Source organism: Halichoeres trimaculatus, unplaced genomic scaffold (assembly GCF_033239565.1).
Source record: "Halichoeres trimaculatus isolate MK-OKI-2021-1 unplaced genomic scaffold, fHalTri1.1 fHalTri1_scaffold_10, whole genome shotgun sequence".
In the NCBI taxonomy this organism is placed as follows: Eukaryota; Metazoa; Chordata; class Actinopteri; order Labriformes; family Labridae; genus Halichoeres; species Halichoeres trimaculatus.
In genome coordinates, this window is record NW_027437187.1 from 25,153,251 (window position 1) to 25,174,325 (window position 21,075).

At 42.8% G+C, this 21,075-nt stretch overlaps 1 protein-coding gene across 1 annotated transcript; it reads right to left on the minus strand.

Annotated features, from left to right (window-relative positions):
- Positions 1-946: 946 nt before the first annotated feature.
- On the minus strand, positions 947-20,945 carry nuak1b (NUAK family, SNF1-like kinase, 1b). Its single transcript, XM_074677989.1, has 7 exons — positions 19,609-20,945; positions 14,432-14,552; positions 9,864-10,015; positions 8,737-8,802; positions 7,503-7,622; positions 5,499-5,631; positions 947-5,337 (listed from the first exon to the last, which is right to left on the minus strand). Exons 1-7 carry the CDS (start codon positions 19,915-19,917, stop codon positions 4,244-4,246), a joined length of 1,995 nt encoding a protein of 664 aa, XP_074534090.1. The 5' UTR covers positions 19,918-20,945; the 3' UTR covers positions 947-4,243.
- Between the last annotated feature and the right edge of the window lie 130 nt (positions 20,946-21,075).

Below are 21,075 nucleotides of genomic sequence, written 5' to 3' on the forward strand. Positions count from 1 at the left end.
GTCAAAGTTGTCCCTGCTGTAAGGAGTGGGACAGAAACAGTTTGTCCTACTCTAACCTTCAGGATATTAATTTCTCCAAATTCATAGCTTAATCAGCACCCTTCCATCTTGAACTCACCCAAGTGTCAGGCTTTCCCCTGAAACATACAAAGGCTGGCAGGGTGTTAAAAGAGTTAGGGCTAGGGTTAGTATGGGAGCACATTTATATGTTTTCCCAAATAAAGAACAATAAACTGCCATACTGTTGTTTTTGTGCCTGTATGCTGAATGTCTCCATGGTTGAAAGTAGTGCAAACACAGAGCATAATGTAACTCAGATCATTCAGTGGAGGTGATATTGGTCACACCATAGAGTGATGAAGGCTTTCTGTCTGATAACATGCAAACTCCAGACTGAAAGGCACTTATTTGGCCGGGGAATCGAACAACACTCAACAACATGCAGCCCATTGAAGGATGAAACCCCAAAGTGCATTTTTTGGTGTTTTTGCTGGGGAACATTATTCTGAAATTGCTGATTTATTTGCTCACGCAGTCTCTCACAGAGTTCTGCTCCCATCTTTACTCCTGGGAGACTCAACCTCTTTAGGATGAGTGTTTTGGACCTAGTTAAGTCACTAACCTGTTGCAAGTAAGTTAGGAAATGTTTCCTTAAAAGGATTTTTTTTAACACAACATGTTGCTGGCATCACATTTACCAAAAGCACAGCTTTTTATAACATGTTATTAAGTTTCAACATGTGAAGAAGTAGTAGCACTGCTTTTTCACTGAATATGGTAATTACTCATCAATTTTTTCCTCCCCAATATGACCCAGCATCCCAGTTTTTTTTTTTGGAATTGGTTAAACTTGTATTTATTTTTCATACTTAAAAAGAATTTTCTAACTTTAGTTCAGAGAAATGAGCAATTAAACCACACAGAAAAACAAACACCAGTACCTTTCCAGATCCATTTATTTGATACAGTACTACAGAGGCATTGTGTTGAGTAGAAATACACCTGTCTGGTTGAATTAAGACATTTTACAGGATTTGAAAAAACTCATACTGTTCTGTTACTCTTGAAAACACACTTGGCCACTGCTTTCAGAATGAGATGAAACCACTCTATTTGGAACAAACAACTGAGATTTTTTTTGTGCAGTTTGTCCTTGAACACAACACGCAGTCCAGAGCAGACCAAAGCATGGACAGGGATTATTTCCACGACAAATTTAATGGCTTTATCACCAATAAATACAAAGTATAAAAGACATTGATAATAGTTTTCAATATTAAAAAAGGGGGGAAAAAATCATAAAAAATACCAAAGGCACACAGCTTAATCAACCTTGGCAGTCCAGGATCACCAACAGACAAAAAAAAAGGAAAACCAACGCGGCAAAAGCCGACAAAAGAAATGAGCCATTACAAAAAAATAATACTTAAATAACATAATAATACTAATTTATTATTATTATTGTCATAACAATATCCAGTCAAGTTTTCCTATGAATAGACGTTCTGCTAACTAAAAAATATGCGCCACTTAATTCCAGTCTGGCAGAGTTAGAGTTTCAGATTCTTCTTTTTTCTCCAAGCTATCTTGTTATTTTGAATCCCCCCTGCCAAGGTAAAGGTGGAAATGCAACTCTTTTGGAGTCAGATTTTGGTATTTTGGCACATTTTTTTTGCATACTGCCATATTTCAATTCACAACTGAGGGTTGTTTTTTGCTATTGAGTAGTTGTAGATGGGCTTTCCCCACTGTAAAAACATCAGATTTGAAGTTTTCTAATACTTCAAGGAAGGAAGTATTTTTCTGCCATAACATAAAGCAATATAAAGTTTCTTATATTTTGGAAAATCAAAAACAGAAGCATAATAAAACAAAATACTAACATAGTATAATTTTTTCACTGTAAATCCAGTTGACAATAAAATGCAATACAAAAAGGCAATTAAATGCAATATAATACGCAGCGGGTCTTTCATTTGAACCAGTACCCAGGACCTTTTCCTTCACACCAGAGAACAACTGAAAACATTCAACATGCGATCTTTCACCTCCGGGTCATCTCCTGCATGGTTTTCCATTCACATCATTTGATATTTTGGATGATGTCAGTCACCGTTCTCCCACTTTTTCTCTGCAGTTGAAAAGCATAACTCACTTTCTGAGGCCATGCAGAACACGCATGTCACACACTGACTGACCCTCAAGCTGTATCAACAGCCTCCGGCATCTTAAATAGAAGCCTCCCCCAAAAAAGAGAAAATAAACAAACGTGATATAAAGCCAATACGGGAATGATTTCATTCACCAATGGGGGTTCCAAAGTTGAAGAAAACAAAAAAAAAGAAGACTTTCTCCATCCCTGACCCATCCCTACCAAAGCTTCACATATCTTTGGTATCAAATAAAAACTTTTCATTTACTCTTTCTAGTCACTTTCTTTACTTTCACTATTCTACGTTGCAATTCCTTCAAAAACATGAATCCAACTCCATGACCTTTTCTGTATGCTACAGAAAAGTCCTCTCTAAACTCAACACCTTCCCACGCACCACTTTTTTTTTTTACACTCTTTCCGTCTCCCTCTAGCTATAAATCTCTACACGCTCCCTCCCTCTTTTACTGTCAGATGAAAACAATAGCTGGCTAATTGTGCTTGGTTGACATAATGCACTAGTATACACAGCTGGAGGGCTGAGCATGCACCGCAGATCCCACCTGTGCTGAGTCTGGCTGGTGCTGATAGTGATCTCTAGCACCAACACGTCTCCACCCTTTGTCTGAGGAATTTGCTGTGTCATCAGCAGGCTCAAACAAAGCGCCTTACTTTGCTCTTTTAGGGGGTTGAATATCCAGGAGAGTGGCAATGAAAAAACAATTTTATGTCTTTGGCAAAGAAAAAAAAACAACAGAAACTGATTTTCTCCCGAAACTGCTTTTTCTCAAACAGGTAACCTTAAAAAAGCGTGATAAAAAAACAGGACCAAGAGAGGCAGGCACATTCCAGGACTGTGAGATGCTGTCTGCGCCATCTCCCTAAACTAAATGTCCCACTTGCAGAGTCCCTCCAGACCTTCGGGTGCTGCCAGTCTACTCTGCTGACAAACCAAACTCTGGGCTTAAACACTGACAAAGAACACAGAAGAAGGCTTTTTCTTGGAGATGTCTGTGTGTGATGAAGGAGGGCAGAGACGAGGCTGTTTGATCTCTACTGTCTGTAGTTTGACCTCTGACCCCTGAAACATGTAAAGCTGTGTGCATAAGGCCCTGGGTCTCTCCACATTCACAAACAACATCAGAACAAAAAAAGCACAACTGGTGACAGGTTGGCCTGGCTTTTCCCTCCACTTTAAGGAAATGACATACATAATTTTTAGTATGAATCAAAAAAGGCACTTCCTACATATTCCCAAGTATCATACACATATATAGGACATATGCATTTATGAAGGTATATCTGCCTGCATGTTTTACAAACACAGGCATACTTATATATGTTGAGTATGTATATGTTTCCAATTATCACTGAGTAACATAATTATATATGTCAGTTCCACACAAAGAGTTTGGACTCTTCCAGTAACAAGCCAGCGCCCACCAGTTATGCACTTAAACTAAAAGCTACAAAAATATTAATAAATAATCAGCAATGTCAGTTATTTTTGGAACAAGACCCTGGTTTGTTTTGTTTTTTTAAAGGAAGTAAAGATCACAAAAGCATGTGCTCTGTGTGAGTTTTAAGGTGCTTTTGTAAACTCAAGATTGGTGGCATACAACCAGTTTCTGGTCGCTGCATTTGTGATTCTAACTTGCCTTCTTGCTGAATATGTAAACATGTTGAACACAGCAAAGTCTATGGGTGGGCCAAGAAAGCAGACTGGGTAGCACTTTTCATGCCTCATCCTCCTCTCTCACTACATTCTCCTTCTGGACAGAGCTGTGTGTACAAGAGTGTGTGCAGATGTATCATTTCAAACAAGATTTCAGCCTCATATGGGAAACCCCAACCTCCTAAAAGGTAAATCCCAGTAACACACTGGTCGTTAAAACCATCTTGATACATCTGCGCGCACACACACACACACGCACACACACACACACACACATACTCACACACACACACACACACACACACACACACACACACACACACACACACACACACACACACACACACACACACACACACACACACACACACAGTCTTGTTCAATCCCCTCTGGTTTCTCTCTCTGCCCCCAGTCTGTTAGGTGAGGTTGCTGCTGATATCCAGAGCTTGCTGGTACACCTGAGTCATGTCCTCCAGGTCCCCCAGCATGGAGAAGCTGCCATTGTCTGCCGGGGAGCCTTTTGATCTGGGGCCACGGCTGAACTTGGGTCCCTGGAGCGGCGCTGCTGCCTGGAAGCCCTTGAAGTTGGCGAGCTGCAGCAGGTTTTCTGCTGAGACGCAGGCTCTGATGTTCGGGCGGAGGTGGGTTGTGGAGGGGTGCCACTCAGCCCCGCCTAAGGAACTGGGTGACAGGGACAGAACAGAGCTGTCCTCCCCGACTATGCTGGAAGGCCGGCTCTGACTGCGAGACAGACCGGAGTCGGTAGAGGGAGGAGGCTCGCCAAGGACTCCAGCAACTGCTGCTGCTGATGGAGGCCCGCTGTAGGTGGAGTACTTGCCGTTACGCTTTAAGATGCCCTTTCTTCCCATCACTCGCTTAGGCGGGGAGGTTGCAAGGAGTGACATACTTGCGCCCCCTAACAGCTCGGAAGACTCGCTGCGTTCTGGCGAGGAGTAGTACCCTGATTCCCGCTGCTGGTTGTTCTTCAGTATGCCTTTCTTGGGTAGAGTAGGCACCATCTTAGCTGGCGAACCCCCACCCAGAGCTGGCTCTTCTTCCTCTCTATCTGGACTTGAGGCTTCGTCTCCAACTTCAGCGCTTTTAGGCAACACCACCTGACCCAGCTCCCCCTCTTCTGGACTGGCAGACTGCTGCTGATCAGTTACCCTGGTCTTGAGGATCCCCTTAGGCCTCTTCAGACCTGGCTTGTCCTCAGCTCCACAGTGGGTCTGTCCTGCCTCCACATTCTCCTTCTTGGACTTTTTGGGCCTCTGGCGCAGCAGCTGGGGCATGACAGCAGCCTTTACTCCAGAACCACGTGGCTCAGTGCGGTTCTGCCAGTCGATGAAGCGGGCCAGCATCGGTGAGCCACCATGGTCCCGTTGGGTCTCGCAGTCACACACACTGTTCTTCCAGCCCCAGTTCACCCACCAGTGGTTGGCAATGTCTTCCACTGTGGCCCGGCGCTCAGGGTTCACCATCAGCATCCAACGAATCAGTCCACGAGCATCTAGCAGAAAATAAAACAAGAAACGTCTGACACCTGCAGGGAAATGACCGCTGCAAGTTTTGCAGCTTACCAACTAGATCTTTACATGTTATGGGCGCAGTATTCTAAAGGTCACTGGGGTCAGGGAGGATTTTCAGAGAATATTAAAACAAATGGAGTACCTGAGGACTGAGTAGGTTCTTTGTACTCGCCGTTGCTAATCTGGCGAATGAGGTTCTTGTGGTCACCCCCATCAAATGGCATGGTCCCATAGACCAGGGTATACAGCAGCACCCCCAGAGCCCAGCTGTCCACCTGGAGAAAACAAAAAATGGCTTTAATCTACTTTTAACTGTCAGAATTGACCATCATTGTCAGTTTACACCAAAGTAGGGCTGGACTATTAATTGGATTTTAATCGTGATTTCAATTTTACCATTTGACAATCATAAAAACAATATAATCGAAGAAAAACAATTAATATGCTGCACAGTGTAGACGTATGAAAGTTCCTGTGCTTCATAGCTCTTCTGTGTTCCATGTGCAGCCACAGCAAGTGTGTGTGACTTATGTGTATCAATAATACTGTATGTGCTACTTGCTGGTTCTTTAAAGTTGTGTTTAAATCAGTACTGAAGTTTTTGAATAAATGAATAATTGTGTATATTGATTGTGATTTCAATATCACTTAAAATAATCGGGATTCTTATTTTTACCATAATCGCCCAGCCCTACACCAAAGAAAACTTTTTTAAGGCTGAATGGAATGAATGATGTCAGGCGTTAAAATGATGCACTGATTAGACTCCAAACACATACCAGCATCTCAAGAGAACATCCCTGTTAAAGAGGTTTGTAACAGAGCTTTGCTTCTTCATAGAAATTATGATAAGTGCCTGCCTGCTTGTGGGGGAAGCTTTTTTCCTCTAAGATAATTTCCCCCTCCCCTCCTCTCTTTCCTGCTCTGTCAGGCAGAAGCAAGCACTTTCTGACCACCAACCCTAATGCAATGTGGCTTCCTAAGTAAGCGGTTACATAAGACTTTGTGTCTGGGGCACAAGGAGGTGCAGAGCGATGTGGGAAATGGTGGGAAATGGAGGAGGGTAATGAGTCCAGCAGAGATGGCAGAGGCGAGATATCCCGGCCCCGAAGAACTCGGCAGAGACATGTCGCCATTCAGTGTCTCTGTGTGCTTCTATGTGTGAAAGTGACGGAGAGGGGAATGTGAAATATGTGTTTATAGGAAGGAGAGGATGAGACTTTCTTCTGATGATGATGGCTGAAGTCATTGAGACAGTTTTAAAAGAGGAAATCAGATAGGCCAGTTAAGGAGCTAGTGTACTTCCTCCTAAGCATCCTGACCAACTCCAGGAATGTTTTGAGGGCTAGACGGGGCACGGACTATTGTTGTGTTCTATTTTCGTTGCATGTGTTTGCTGCAATTTGTGGCCTCACCCCGACTGAGGTTCTGTAATTTCGATCCCAATCGGACTGCTGTAGTTTTTAGCACTCTGGAGGAAATTATAGTGAATTATGCTAAATTGAACGGTTTGACTTGAAAATCTAAAAATGCACGTTTTTTTCCTTCCTCTGTTGCTTTGTTTTATGTAACTGATGCGATTTAAGAGACAACGCCCGTCAGAATGACTCTGGAATTGCCAGCCCGGTGGCTTTTGAGAAATGTTTTCACTCTATCTTTTACCAGAATCATTTAGCTCTGACCATGGCGTTGTTTTTTTAACATTGTAGAACTCATTCTAATCCCATTAAGATGAATAAAAAAAAGTGAGCGAAAACTACTCTCCAGTTCCTCACTTCAAAGGATCAACACATGGGAGGATGGAGAGGACGGGGGAGGGATGCAGACGATATCTGAGCTGACCCACTGTGGAGCTGCAACAAGAAAGACCTCCCTCTGACTGCAGCCTTATAGTAATCCCATCAAAGAGGCAGAAAAATAAAGCCTGTCCCTTTCTTTGAGTATGATAATCACTAGTGAGATAATAATGATGAAAGCTGCACAAGGTGAGAGATCTTAGGGGTTCCCATTGAACTTAACAGCTCGAGAGGACAATAAGGATGAAGACGGTTACATAAAAAGATAATGTTGTCCTGGGTATTAAGTTCACAAGAGAACAGCTGCATTTTTTATAGCCATCGTCACTGTTTGGTTGACTGGGCCTCACCTCTGGGCCTCGGTACGGTCTCCCATTGACGATCTCTGGTGAAGCGTAGAGTGGGCTGCCACAGAAGGTCTGCAGCAGCTTGTCCTTGTGGTAAAGGTTGGACAACCCAAAATCAGCAATCTGTGGAAATAAAGGCACATGGAAAATCAACACACTGCATGTGATTGTTTATCGCTCACAGAAAGATTATTTTCAGATGATGTGTTAAAGCCCTGTGGTGTTGAATGGCCTAGACTGCTATGCTAATGCAGTGTGTACATTTTATATGTTTGTTTTTTTGCTATTTATGTTTCAATAATTCTATTAGGGAGTTTAACCTATGACTGCTGCACACTTTTGAAAATACAGACATTGCAGATTTTACACTTAAAATCAATACCCATCTGGTGAGCATGTGATAAGAATTATGATCTTCATTCAATCATGGAACTCAGTCTCTTCAAAAGTTGGTTTCCACCAGGACAAAAAGAATCAAACTCAGCTTTGATGATAACAAATGAATCTGAAAACTTGTGTATGGTGTATGGTCAAAATCCTTACCACTGTCAGCCATAATGGAAAGAAAAACGCGGATAGCTTTGTGATAAAAGTTATAGTGAGATAAACAGTAACACAAAGTTGAACTAATGAGATGAAGAATTAAAAATCGTGATTTTTTCATTTTTCTTTTTACAAAAAGTCTAGTTTATGTAAGAAGAAAGGTTGTTATTTTAAGACACAAACAGTCTTAACCATAAGATTTAAGTTAAAAGTCTGAGGTCTGAAGTCATGATGATGAAACAATGGGAAATAATTATGTGAATCAACAAAAGGAATTCTTTGAAAGATCTCATGATTCTAATGATTAAGACTGAGGAAAAACTTTCTCACAAGATTTTTTGTGTCATCGTTATGATCTTCTGTCTCATTATTACAAATAATCTCATTGCTTTTTGTTGTAAATTCAAGTCTTTTTACAGTTAGTGTCAAGTTTTCTCATAATTACAGTAAATCATATTAAAGATGTATTATGCTACTATTATTATTATTCACTACAATAGAATACTTGTGCTTTCAACTTTTCTCATATGTTGTGTCTATCAAACATTTTTTAATGTCTCATTTCATCTCATAGCCCACATTTTTGTCGCATAATGAGCACTCAACATCTTTTTTCTTTTAAGAAAAAAAAAAGGTTGGAGCTTTTCATTCGCATGACACAAAATAACTTTGTTACATCCTTGAGCAAACTTACCTTAATATTACAGTTTTCATCCAGTAGCACATTTTCCAGTTTCAGGTCCCTGTGCACCACCCCGTTCTGAAAGGCAATAACAAACAAAGTCATGATTAATTAATCTATCAATGCATTTTTCATGAGCGAGGTAACAAACGGTTGACTGGTGGAAGAGATGATTTACTCATGACAAAGCGAGCATGTGGCTCTCGGGGGAAATCAGAGCAGCCTGTTGGTGTACCTCTCTTTAATTGCTCTTGTCCCCTCTGGCATCTTTATGCTGACATCTGCTGTGATTTTCTTTTTGAATTCAACTTGCATGTGTCACATTAACATGAGTCTGTAATTACCGCCCTGTGTGAATAATGTTCTCACAACATCTTGGGATTAAAAACAATTCCTGGGTTTAAAAAAAAAATTACAACCTCAGAGTTAACATGTGCTATGCAGGCAGGCGGATACGATGGTTATTGTTTTGAAGGGAGCTTTTGTTCAAATAGCTCCTGACTGACAGAAACCAGGGCAAAATGGTTGCTTGCTTGTTGTGTCAGTGACTCACACCACCCCACCCGGCGCGAGGCTGTGCTTGGTGGTGATGAGTCAGCATTCATGACTGTCTGGGACTCTCCTATCTGAGGACCATGACATCATATCTATCTCCAGCTGGGAGTATGACAAGAGGGGAGCCCATCCAAACAAGACTTTGGGGAGGGGTTTGATGGGTGTAAGTAGGTCTTGGAGCAGCAGGTTGGCATCTGTGTGACTGGAGCTAAATCTCAGGGGAGAAGTCTTTGGGGGTATCTTGGGACAGCTTTCAGTGTCAACAGATGAGGACAGAATTAATGCAGGAGTCTGTTTGGTGCATTGTAATCGGAGCGTAAGCCTGAATTAAACTGGCCTGTGTTCCATCTTCACTCAGAAACAGATGACTCCCTTCGGCTAGTGCGCCAAGAAAAGCATACCGTTTTGGGCCTGTAGATTAACCGGCTGTATGGCTGACTAAAGAGCTGGACAGTGAGTGTTACAATAAGCACGCTAGGAAAACAAAGTCTGAGTGTGCATGTGGAAGGCAAAGAGGGAAATAAGGTAACCAAGAAAGGAAAAAAGGGCATGTTTTTCTCAATGAGAAGTGCGCTTTTTCTTACCTTGTGACAGTGGTGCACAGCAGAGACTATCTGTCTGAAGAAGTGTCTCGTCTCCCGCTCGCTCAGGCGCCGCCGCTCGCTGATATAGTCGTACAGCTCGCCCTTGCTGGCGTACTCCATCACAATCACAATCTTGTCCTTGTTCTCAAACACTAAGAAGTGATAAGAACACAGTTGGAGTCCATTAATATCTACTTTCAAGGAAATACATCAAGCATGCTAGATAGGAGGACAGCTGGCAAAGGCAGTCCAGGTTCATTCTATCACGTTACAATCACAAACAGACGTTGTAATGCATAAGACGCACACACACTTTTTGGGGGGGTTTTAGAGCAGGAATCCAAATTCCAGAGAAGTGCATAACATCTTTACACTTCTCCCAAGGTTACATCACCACAAACCCCACCTCATGTGTCTGGCTCCTTTACAACATTGCAGGGAGGGGCTGTTAACTCAATCAAGCCCACTCCTCAGAGAGCGGCAGAGCAGTAAAAACAGAGAAAAGACAGGAGCTTAGGAAAGGATAGAAAGCTCTGCAGAAAGAGAGAGGATACACTGTAGAGTCGAGCTACAGAGTCTCAAAACATCACACCATCCTTGTACCGTGTCAACACATTTCTCAACACACTGCAACATTCTTCTCCTCAAAAACAAGTGTGCGTGTGATTAGGAAATACATTGTACAACAGTTTATGTTGAAACTCTGAAACATCCTCTTGTCACAGAAGAAAGAATAGACAAGAGCATCCGGCTGTTAATCTGAGAGAAATTCAAGTGTCAGTGATTTTTCTGTGTAAGAACAATGATAGGAGACAAGTAATATTTGCTCCCCTGAAAGGAAAGGAAAGGAAAGGAAAGGAAAGGAAAGGAAAGGAAAGGAAAGGAAAGGAAAGGAAAGGAAAGGAAAGGAAAGGAAAGGAAATTATGACAAAAGCAGTGCTGGGGACGGTGCAGGCTGCTAATCTCTCCTATATCTGTGGACATGTAGTATGCAATGCAAGATGTGTAATGTGCATGTGATGTGAAGGCTCTGTCTCCGGTTGTAACAAGAAAAAACATGCAGAAATTAAGTCAGGATTATGTTTAAAGATACTTTTCATCTCTGTTGGAAAAGCTCTAAGTTAGAGTTGTACAAACTTGACACCCAAATGTTAGAGAATGACCATACATAGTTGTGGAAATCATGATGAAAAACTTGGCTCCAACTTTTTAGAACAAATGGGAAATGAGTCGCCTTTGTAGAAGGAAGAGGATGCTACTCTGTGGTGTCCTGGTTGTGGAAATAATAACTCCCCTGACACTATTTGTCATGACTTTCTGAAGCTTGTGTGCCCTCAAGTATGTGTCCTTTTCATTCTATTTATTTGAATATTTCTTTTTGTTCCGTTTTATAAATGAGTGAAAATATTTTTTTTTTTTTAAAGTTTAAAAAAAGAAAAAATTGTGGGTTTTTGCACATCTGGTGACTAACCATCTGCAGTCAGCAAACATATCATTCTGTGTTTGTACGTAGCCTGTATAATTTTGATTTGGCAACATATTCCCCTCCCAGCACCCTGGCATGAAGGGAATGAAAATGGTTATGTGTGGGAAGAGAAAGACAGGGAAGAAAATCCGAGGACATGACAACAACACACTCCGCCACGTCGCTCCGGGTTGACTTTCCCACACAGCAGGGTCACCGGGGGTGAGGGCCTCTGCTTTCTGCACCCTTGAGTGAGCACCTTCATAGTTTGTCACACTCTATCCTCCCCACCTTTTAAAGAGATAATCCCCACACAGTTGCTGAGTGATGCTAATGCTCCCTGATCGTGTCTGTCTGGCTGCTTAGGAAGAAACACACACATTCCAGCCCTCTGATTGCTGCACAGAGTGGGGACCTGGGGTGATATTCACAGTGATCTGTGATGGGGTTTTTCTTGCAGAGCCAATTCTCAGCTTGTACTCTCATTTACCTTTGACCCCTGGTGGTGAAGTAATTACCTGGCTTACATAACCGGGTTTGTTACAGCCCGGTGGGTACAGCGGCCACCGCTACAGGCTCACTGTCACTCATTGGGGCTTTTGTTCGCAGGTCAGGCTCTCGCATCTGAGTAATTAGCACCTATTGTCCTACAGCCTGCACTGATGATAGACCACTGTTTCAAGCATGCAGGACAAGAAGCAGAGTGCTGCTGCAATTTAATACAGAACGTGATCATCTTAGAAATATTTTTTAACACTGATTTCGACTGTGCCCTCTACAGTTTGTGTTCCTTTGTGTGTGTGTATGAAACTACAAGGGTTCCAGCACTAGACCTGTGTGTGTAGGAAAGACAAAAACAGTATGAAATGTATTTTAAGTGTGTATTTATGTATTTATTTATGCGTTTTTGTCTTTGTCTGCATTCTACATCCTGTCTTTTCTCACTGTTAACCACATTAAATCTATCTACAATGCCCGGCAATAAAACTGAGGAGAGGAGTGACAGGGTACAGTTAATGCTGGGGAATGGTAAAACTAAGCATTTTAATCTGTTTTTTATGTCGGATACCTCAGCAGGTTTTGTCTTCAATTGCTCTTATATAACTGAACTGAACCACCAAAATAAAAGCTCCTCAAAGCTTCACTTACCATCCAGGCTGATGTCACCTTGAGAGAATGCAGCATAGTGAAGGCAGTAAAACTGTTGGCCCTTCGCTCACAGCGGGATTAATGATTTTATGTTTGTTTTAGCTTTATATTGCTTTATTTCTTTAACCCCCCCTCCACCGTAAAGGAAAAGGTTTCTCACATCTGTGGTAAATATGACACTTCCAGCAGCAGATTGTTTTTTGGCTGGGAGTGTGGACTCCATAAAGTCTGATTTAACTCACCAGCTGCTGGCTGTGGACTCATATTCACTGTGTCATGAGTGGTATCAAAGCACAAATAAGTGTGTTTCCTAAAATGCCAACTATTCTTTTAACTCGTGTTAGTTTGTCAGGCTTGACTTTACAGCCTCAGTCATACATTACATTCTTAGAGATGTCTTTACAAAGGGAGTTCAGATATGCCTGGGGAGCAAAGAGTGAAATCCGCTTTCAGATGCCCCTCACTGCATGCTGATGGATGCAGAATATGAGGGAGTGGTAAAAATCAATCTTCACACTCACATCTGGTTCAGCTTTGCTTCACACAAGGCAGTTAGCAGGGGCTGTTGAAGAGGGTGTTGCCGGATACACAAATCTCAGGGCCTCCTATATATCTCTAAAGGGAGGCTGGGCGGAGGCCAGGCCACAACAGTAAACGCTGGGTTTGGGGAGAAAAAGCAAGGGCAATGGGTCTGGTTGCGATTGTTGGTAAATTAGACTGCTTATAAAGGGTAACTGCACATGTAGAAACACGACACAGCCTGCTCGGAGTTTATAAAGCTGGGTGTTCTTTTAATCATTCTTCCACAAGACCCATTAAACTTTGGCCCTCCAGCTGACTACTGGCACGTTCCCATGACAAATAGTGCTGTTTGTCACTAATACACATTAGTGATAACCTGAGGACTTTGACACAGAACAAAGGACAGTGGGTAAGCCTGTTTGGGCAGTGGCACATAGACCAGATGCCATTGTGCCAGGGCAGTTTCACTGAAAAGGGCACTGAGCCTGTTGCTTTGTTGACACAGGCATAAAAATAGTCATGAGCCACAAATCATATGAAACCTACTCATGCTGCAGCGCCTTGTGACTTTAATTGCCCACATGTAAGCCCAGACGACATTATAAAGGATGATTAATCGAGAGCCATACGGTGAAAGAATTCAATGGGAATTGTTCAACCTGGGATCCGTGCTTTCTTACAGTGAGGTTAAGGTCATTTAAAAGGGCTTGTTTTAAAATATAGTGGTAAATATCCAAGCCTTTTAAGCTTGACTTGAAAGCTCTGATATTTAGAGGGTCTCTTCCTGGAGTAAAAATATGTGGTCCTTGCTCCAGGGAAGGTTTAAGGCCTTTCCTTTCTTTTCATTGCACTGGGCCAGGTCAGACACGGTGCATGCCTTGTGCTGATTTAGGTCAATCCAGGGTCTTCCTATGCTCATACATAGACACAAATATGTAAAAGTTAATATATTAAACACACACACACACACACACACACACACACACACACACACACACACACACACACACAAACATGTATATATCTAAGTACAGTCTGGTTCCCAGCTGCAGTTGTTTTTAAGTATCAGCAGATGTCTGGCTCAAAGATCAAGACCACAGAAGACAAGAGATGAGACCCCTCAGATGTGGGAGAGGCAATCCCTTAGAATACCATCGCTCTTACACACAAACTTCCAGTGAACACGTGCGAACACACACACTCGGAAGGATCCAGACCCACACAAAGTCAAAGCCATCACCAACCAGACTTTTACTGGTATGAGTAAAATTCATGCAGAGAAGATGAATAACATGGCAGAGCTGTAGTCCAGGCCTTATTGTGACATCTGCATGTCAAAGCATGTCAGGATATATGTGCTTTTGTTTATGTGGATGATGTGTTCTGATGTGTTGTGTGTACGTGTGTGTCCTGATATGAAACAGGTCCTCACCTTCATATATTGAAATGATGTGTGGGTGGCGGAGGGATGACATGATCTCAATCTCGCGGCGGATGTGAACCATGTCTTGCTCATCTTTGATCTTCTCCTTCCGAATGGACTTGATAGCCACCTTGAAACAGAGAGACAGACCACACTTGGATCACATGACTTTGAGCAGCTTCAAATGTAGACTTGTTAAAGGAAGAGACAGCCTGGCTGCATCTTGTTAAGATATCTCTAACACACTGTACTTTCTCTTACAGCTTTAACTGATTACACAGACATTCTCATTTAGTTTGAAAGAGATATGGCCAAAGCAAACTGAGACTAAAAGACAACACATTGATGTCACATTCATTATCTTATCTGTGAACTCTAAAATGCACATGGCTCTGAGTACCGAGAACATACTGTACACCACGTGATGTATGGCTTAGTTAAATCATGTGAGCCAACTCTGATACAGCTCTCCACTAAATACACTGTACTTCCTCAACACTTGATTTACCCTGTCCCCCAAAGGTCCCACAGAGGTAACAGCTCATCAGAAGGTGTTGCTAATAGAACAGCTAAATGAATCAACCAAGGGGGATCATCCTAGTCTTCGACTGTGCTGATTATTCAGTGGGTTGTAGTCTGTGTGTAAGCTAGGTTAGCTTATCTGAGGCCCAAACTTTACTTTGAAGACAGCCTATGAAAGTCATATTCATGTATACATGCTTTCATTGTATACAGTCTATTTGGATGCATGTGTTGATGGATGCTCAAGGAGGCCTTAAAGCAATGACAGGAGATATTTTCAACATGTTGATCAGATCCCAAACATTTAACAGGGTATTAGCCCCTTGCCCTTGTGTACACACAGAAATCAAGTATTTAGTTGACCAGGTGAAATATGGTGTTTCTATGACAACATTCCATTTGGACGCAGCAGTTTTTACCACACATGGCTCTGCAGCCGTGCCAGTATGGAGAAGTGCTACACATTATATATTATTTAGAATAAATGCTAACACATGCTAGCTTAAAGTAATGCTAAAATGCATGTATTGACAATGAAGTTATCAAGCAGAGAACATCTACCATTTTCCCAATGTTGCTACACATGTTAGCGTGCTAACATTGGGTTTAGTGTAAGCTTGTATTCGCAGGTTTGGGACAGTGAATATTGACTTTGTCACGCTGCTGTAATGATGGTTTCAGCAAGTTAGAGTACTGAATCACCCAGTGGTTCATCAGCAGGGTTCCTCCTTCAGATTTTATGAAGGTATGGTCAAGATTTCAGGGGAACCACTTCTGTAGTCGTTGCGATATTTCAGTGATGGAGCAACTGCATGACAGGCCAACATGATAAATGTCCATCCTTGGAGCCAACGAGGAGCACATGTCTCATAAAAAAGGTAAGCAAGGTGTTAAATTTTCCTGCTTTCTTGAGGAAGTCGAGGAGTCACGAAGGTCAGAGTGCTCCTGCATAAATCAGATGTCGGTATTAACTTCCACAGCCGTGTTTCCTTCCCTGTTAGTGAACCTTGAGACGATACTAAATTACTTCCCTGTCTCTTATTTCGGTCATGCTAATTTTGAACACCCATGCTTGAGATAGTTGACCCTCTGGGAGTTTTATAGAGAAATCAGGAAAAAGGTGCAGGATGTGATTCAGTTTCCTTGTCTTGCTGGTTTGCCTGTAAAAGAAACTGAACAATCCAGTACCTCACTTGATTTGATTATTTTTTCATCACTGCTGTTGGAATGCAGCTGCGACAGCATGCTCTCAGGACTCTAGCCTTGTGGCTTTAAAGGAGAGGTTAGTGTCTATCTTCGAATGAACCGATGAAGAATGCACAGTCTCGCACATGTTGCTATAATTGTAGCCTAAACATTCTGGAATCAGGTCTTTGGTTTGCTTTGATCAGGCCTGTATGGAGTCTGCTCACTCTGGATCCTGTTAGTTTAAACTTTTGTCCTCTCCTAGCCCAACATTGGTACTCTCAGGAGCCCAGCTTTATTTCATGCAGGAGAAACCACAGGCAGTTGCAAGTGCCAGGCTAATTACCATGTACATCAATAAAAATAACCCCAAACCGGAATAGTTCTCCTTCCAGAGCGTGCCTTGATTACACAGAATTTAAAGAAATGACACCATAATAAACAAGATGGGGTCCGAGGGGGTGCACACGCTGGGTTCATAATTGGTTAAAAGCTGTTTGTGTCTTAACACTGATGTTTTCCTTTACCTCATCAGATTCATTAACATTTTACCACTGATCCCCAAAAATGTGAGCCACTGTTTTTTTTTACTTCTGTGTTTACCAGCAAGCCAGAATGTGAGTCACGTTCCTGGATTCAGTGGAGGAAGTAATTCAGGAATTCATTGGTTTAGGAAAAAAACGAGAAAGAGCCTAGAAAGTTAATATAAAAACATAAAGTATACTTTCACTCTGGAACCATCCCCATTGAGATTGAAAACGGTCTTCTCTCCTTGAAAGATAGTAATCGAACTTCAACAGTTCTGGTTCAGACCCCACACTGTATGCTAACAGACTAGCTCCCCCACACTGGGCTTGAGAGAAAGCCAGGTATCTTGTATGTATCTCCTCATGTTTCCCCGCACTGACCTCGATGTGGATCATTAAACAGGACTGCAGATCAGCCACTTGCCAGCTGGCCTGGCTGGCTGACACAGCCTCGCTTGTCCTTAAGTGGATCCCTATTACTGTCACTCACAGTAAACAGGCCCTGCTCTGCTGCCCACATTGGCCCCTGCCAGGTACTGAAGCCCTGCGTTGTCTGGTTGCCCCTTTAAACCAGCCTAGTTCGTAAAAGAGCCTATTTGAAGTGAAAGTCCATGTTTCGCTTCACTGAAGCCTGACATCTTCCAGTGCTTTCTCAGGCCATTAAAATTGATGAAGTATTTATTGCAAGCTCGCTCTTCCCTGGGTTTTCCGACGCTCATGATCATCTCTTATGTTGACTGTGTTTGATATGAAGTTAGATGGAGAAAGCTGGAGGGAACACTGTCACTTTTCCAGAGACCTGTATTCCCAATCAGATCCAAGAATCTTGATACTTCATCAACAGCACTACATGTAGCATAGGAATGTCAGTGTTTTCCCCCTTTCACGTACCCCTCCAGTGAATCCATTGTTAGGCAATGATGTAATCTGGTGCTTTAAGCTCATATTAATATGACTCCCTAACCCCTTTAACAAAGGCTGCCCCTCTCTTGTTATGGTAGTGGGCTTCCCCTGTGTGTATCCGTGCTAAATGCTCCCCTCCCTGAGTACGATGGATTCCCCACACAGGATATTAACCTTCCCCTCCAATCTCATTTCCTGCTGTGGATGGCCTTTCATGTGTCACTTCCCATTTTAGGCCCTGCTGTCACCATAACCTTTTCACTCTAATTGCTTAGATGGCACAGACTTCATAAAGACAACCCCTTTCCATCTTTCTCACCAGTGTACAAACATGAGACACATCTTCCACAAACACTCGAGCCTGTGCATGTGTCACATTTCCCCTCTGATCTCTATGATCTATTGCACTGCATATAATGTTCTACTGAGCTGCCAAATACTACAACGTATGGCTTTGTAGATCAGACCAGGCAGTCACTCAGTTCCACTTTCGCTGACATGCTGAATGTGCCCACATCTAATCAATCTTCCTCGAGTGCCTTCAGTTTGCTCCACTCATGTGCACACACACACAGACACACATAACTTTTAGTCTGTCCCTTCACTCAGTCCTCTCTGTTCTTCTCGTTTGTGGAGCAAATCAAGAAGAAACAGTAAAAGGACACAAGATGATTGCATAACAGTCTCCCAATGCTGCTGTATCCTCCATTCATGGGACAGGCTTCAGGTCAGAGGTCAAGTAAACTTTGGCGATGCAGTGCCAGACACACACGTGGCCTGTGAGGTGGCCAGAAGTCACGCTCCGTCTGCATTCTGCTGTTTCTCTCTGTGCAGTGGAGAGGATTCTCAAAGGACTTTCCTTAGATATACAAACTCCCACATGAAACACAGTGGTGCAAGGAAGTCCCATTTACTGACATGCTTATTTAGACCGGGGTGCTATTTTAAGGACATAACAGCAGATTACAGGAGAATGGAAGGCACGAGGCCACCAAGATTTGACCTAAAAAATCTATTTTCAAGGAAGGAGATGGAACTTCCAGTCCTCAGAACAAGCAAGAGAGGCTAAATGTATGGTTAGAACACATCATAAATACAAAGAAGCATGGAACCTGTGCTGCTGTTACTAAAAAAAATCTTGAATAAGCCATCTGAAGTCAGAAGTTTAAGCCAACTGGAAGGGAACAGCATGCCAAACTGACCCATTTTGAAATATGATACTCTGACCTTGCAGTCAATGTCCATTGTGCAATTTCACAGCTCAAGTGAAAGTAAAATACTTCACACTGGAGCTGCTGCTATGGCAATAATAAATAGGAAAACACACTGAAGAGACAACAAGGAGCCAAGTGGGACAGGCCAAGAGAGAGTAAGCCCTTACCAGAGGGTTTATGTTTCCCCCCATCGAGCATGCGTTTACCAGGAGCTATGAAAGCATGGGAGGGGGCATTGTTGACCTACAATAAAGTTTCCCCCATGCATTCTCTGTGCATGGAAAGTTCCTCATGTCCTGCCAGATCAGACTCACAGGGGTCAAATTTTGCCACACGTTAAACTGTTTGGAGACATGTACAGCCTACTGGGACACAACAGCTAATATTTTGTGTCTTTATGAAGAAACAAAGAGCAGTGGACTAACCTGTTAACCACACACACACACACACACACACACACACACACACACACACACACACACACACACACACACACACACACACACACAGTGGAATAAGAATTGATATAGAAACTGAAATATAACCAGGACCTAGAGGTTACTCAAGGAGAAGTAGGGGGTTTCTGTGATGCTTAGCTCTAAGTTACATCAGTCACTTAGAAGCTGGATTTGCACTTCAACATCCGGTCATGAGGACCATCATAGGACGAGGCGTGTGCAGCTACAACTGCCTTGTCCCCTGAGTCCTTTAGAGCAAAGGGGGAATTCCCTAAGGAGGGATGCGCACACGCCTCCAAAAAACATCAAAACACTTTGAGGCTTCAGTCCGGGCCTGCATAATAAAGTATTGAAGTAGAATTTAGTACTGGGCTCACCTCTCTGCCAGAGTGCCGCTCGATGGCCTTCTTAACTTTGCCATACGTGCCTCTTCCCAGGGTCTCCAGCAGCTCGTAGCGGTGTTTCAGGTTATGTTTGTGGTGGTGTTTCTTCACGCCCGAGTTTCTTCGTCCATCACTGCTTGCCGGGGTCCCCTCAGGTGAGCTTCCGGCAGGTAGGGGTGGAGTTGGAGCCTGAGCTGGAGGAGAGGGATCCCCTCCAGCAGCCGGTTTACCAGCGGAAGTTTGACCTCTCTGGGCCCCGGAGCGCGAGGCCCCCCGGTGGGGCGATAAATAAGCGGTTTCCATCTCACTAGGGAAGTGTATAAACAATCTTCCCACTGTTAAATACGTCAAACTAGCTACCTAAGGAAATCGATAATATTATAGGTCTAATAATAGTATTAATAAATAAATAAATTACAAAGAATAACGCGTAGCCTACTAGTCATATTGTTCTATGTGGAAACTAACATTTCCAGATTGTCTCGGTTGATCAAACAGCTTTGATCAAAGTGGACAGAGAATCCTACTTCTACTTAATCATTGTACTATCGCTATATAATCAATCCATGACGGATAAAGCACAAAAACAGTCTTATATGACATTATCGGTTTAAAATTGGCTGGTACATAATCTTATATCACTGGATAAAAAAATAATAATCATATACTAGATCAAATATTGTAATGAAATGTGTATTCAGATATCCAAATCCTGGATACACTTTCTCTTTAAAGATGATTGGCTATAATGTACATGCGAGTCTTATCCCAATGAAAGAAAAAAAAATCCTGGATATTATTCCCTCACACCTCCATTGACTGGCATGATCTAGCTAAGGATAATACTGGCTCGCTCACACTATCCGTCGACCTAAACGCTGCCAACATCACCGACTCACATCTAAAAGGCGAGAAAGCTGCGACGAAACCGGCGTTCTGGATGTAGATGACCCTCATTTTGTCCACGGCCCAGGTAGATAGCTCCTCATTCATCTGGACTCTGTTTATTGTGCGGCTGCATGCTCCGTGCACTGCTCGACGGTGGTGGAGGTGTGCTGTGATCGGACACTATCTCAAGCTGAGAGGTTTCGGATATTGCCATGGTCGTTTTGCTACTCCCCTTCCTTTTCTTCTTCGTGCGCCCTTCTTCTTGTTTCTCCTCTTTCTCTCTCTATCCTCAACGTGAGAAGCTGTGAAGAAGGGTTGCGAGAGGAGCCGAGACTGAGGCGGAGTTAACGCAGACCTCCTCCTCCTTCGCTGTCTTTTTCCTTGCCTTCTCTCTCTTTGTGCTTTCTTCTTCCCCCCTCTGTCATCTGTGATATGACTGCCGCTGAGCAGGGGCGCAGCCAGGAATCATGTGTACGGGTGCTAACTCCCCAACCCGAGCTTTTATTTTTTTTATCCTCACCATGCTCAGTCTTTGCGAAATACAGATCCCCGTATGAAAGTGAAATACTGTAA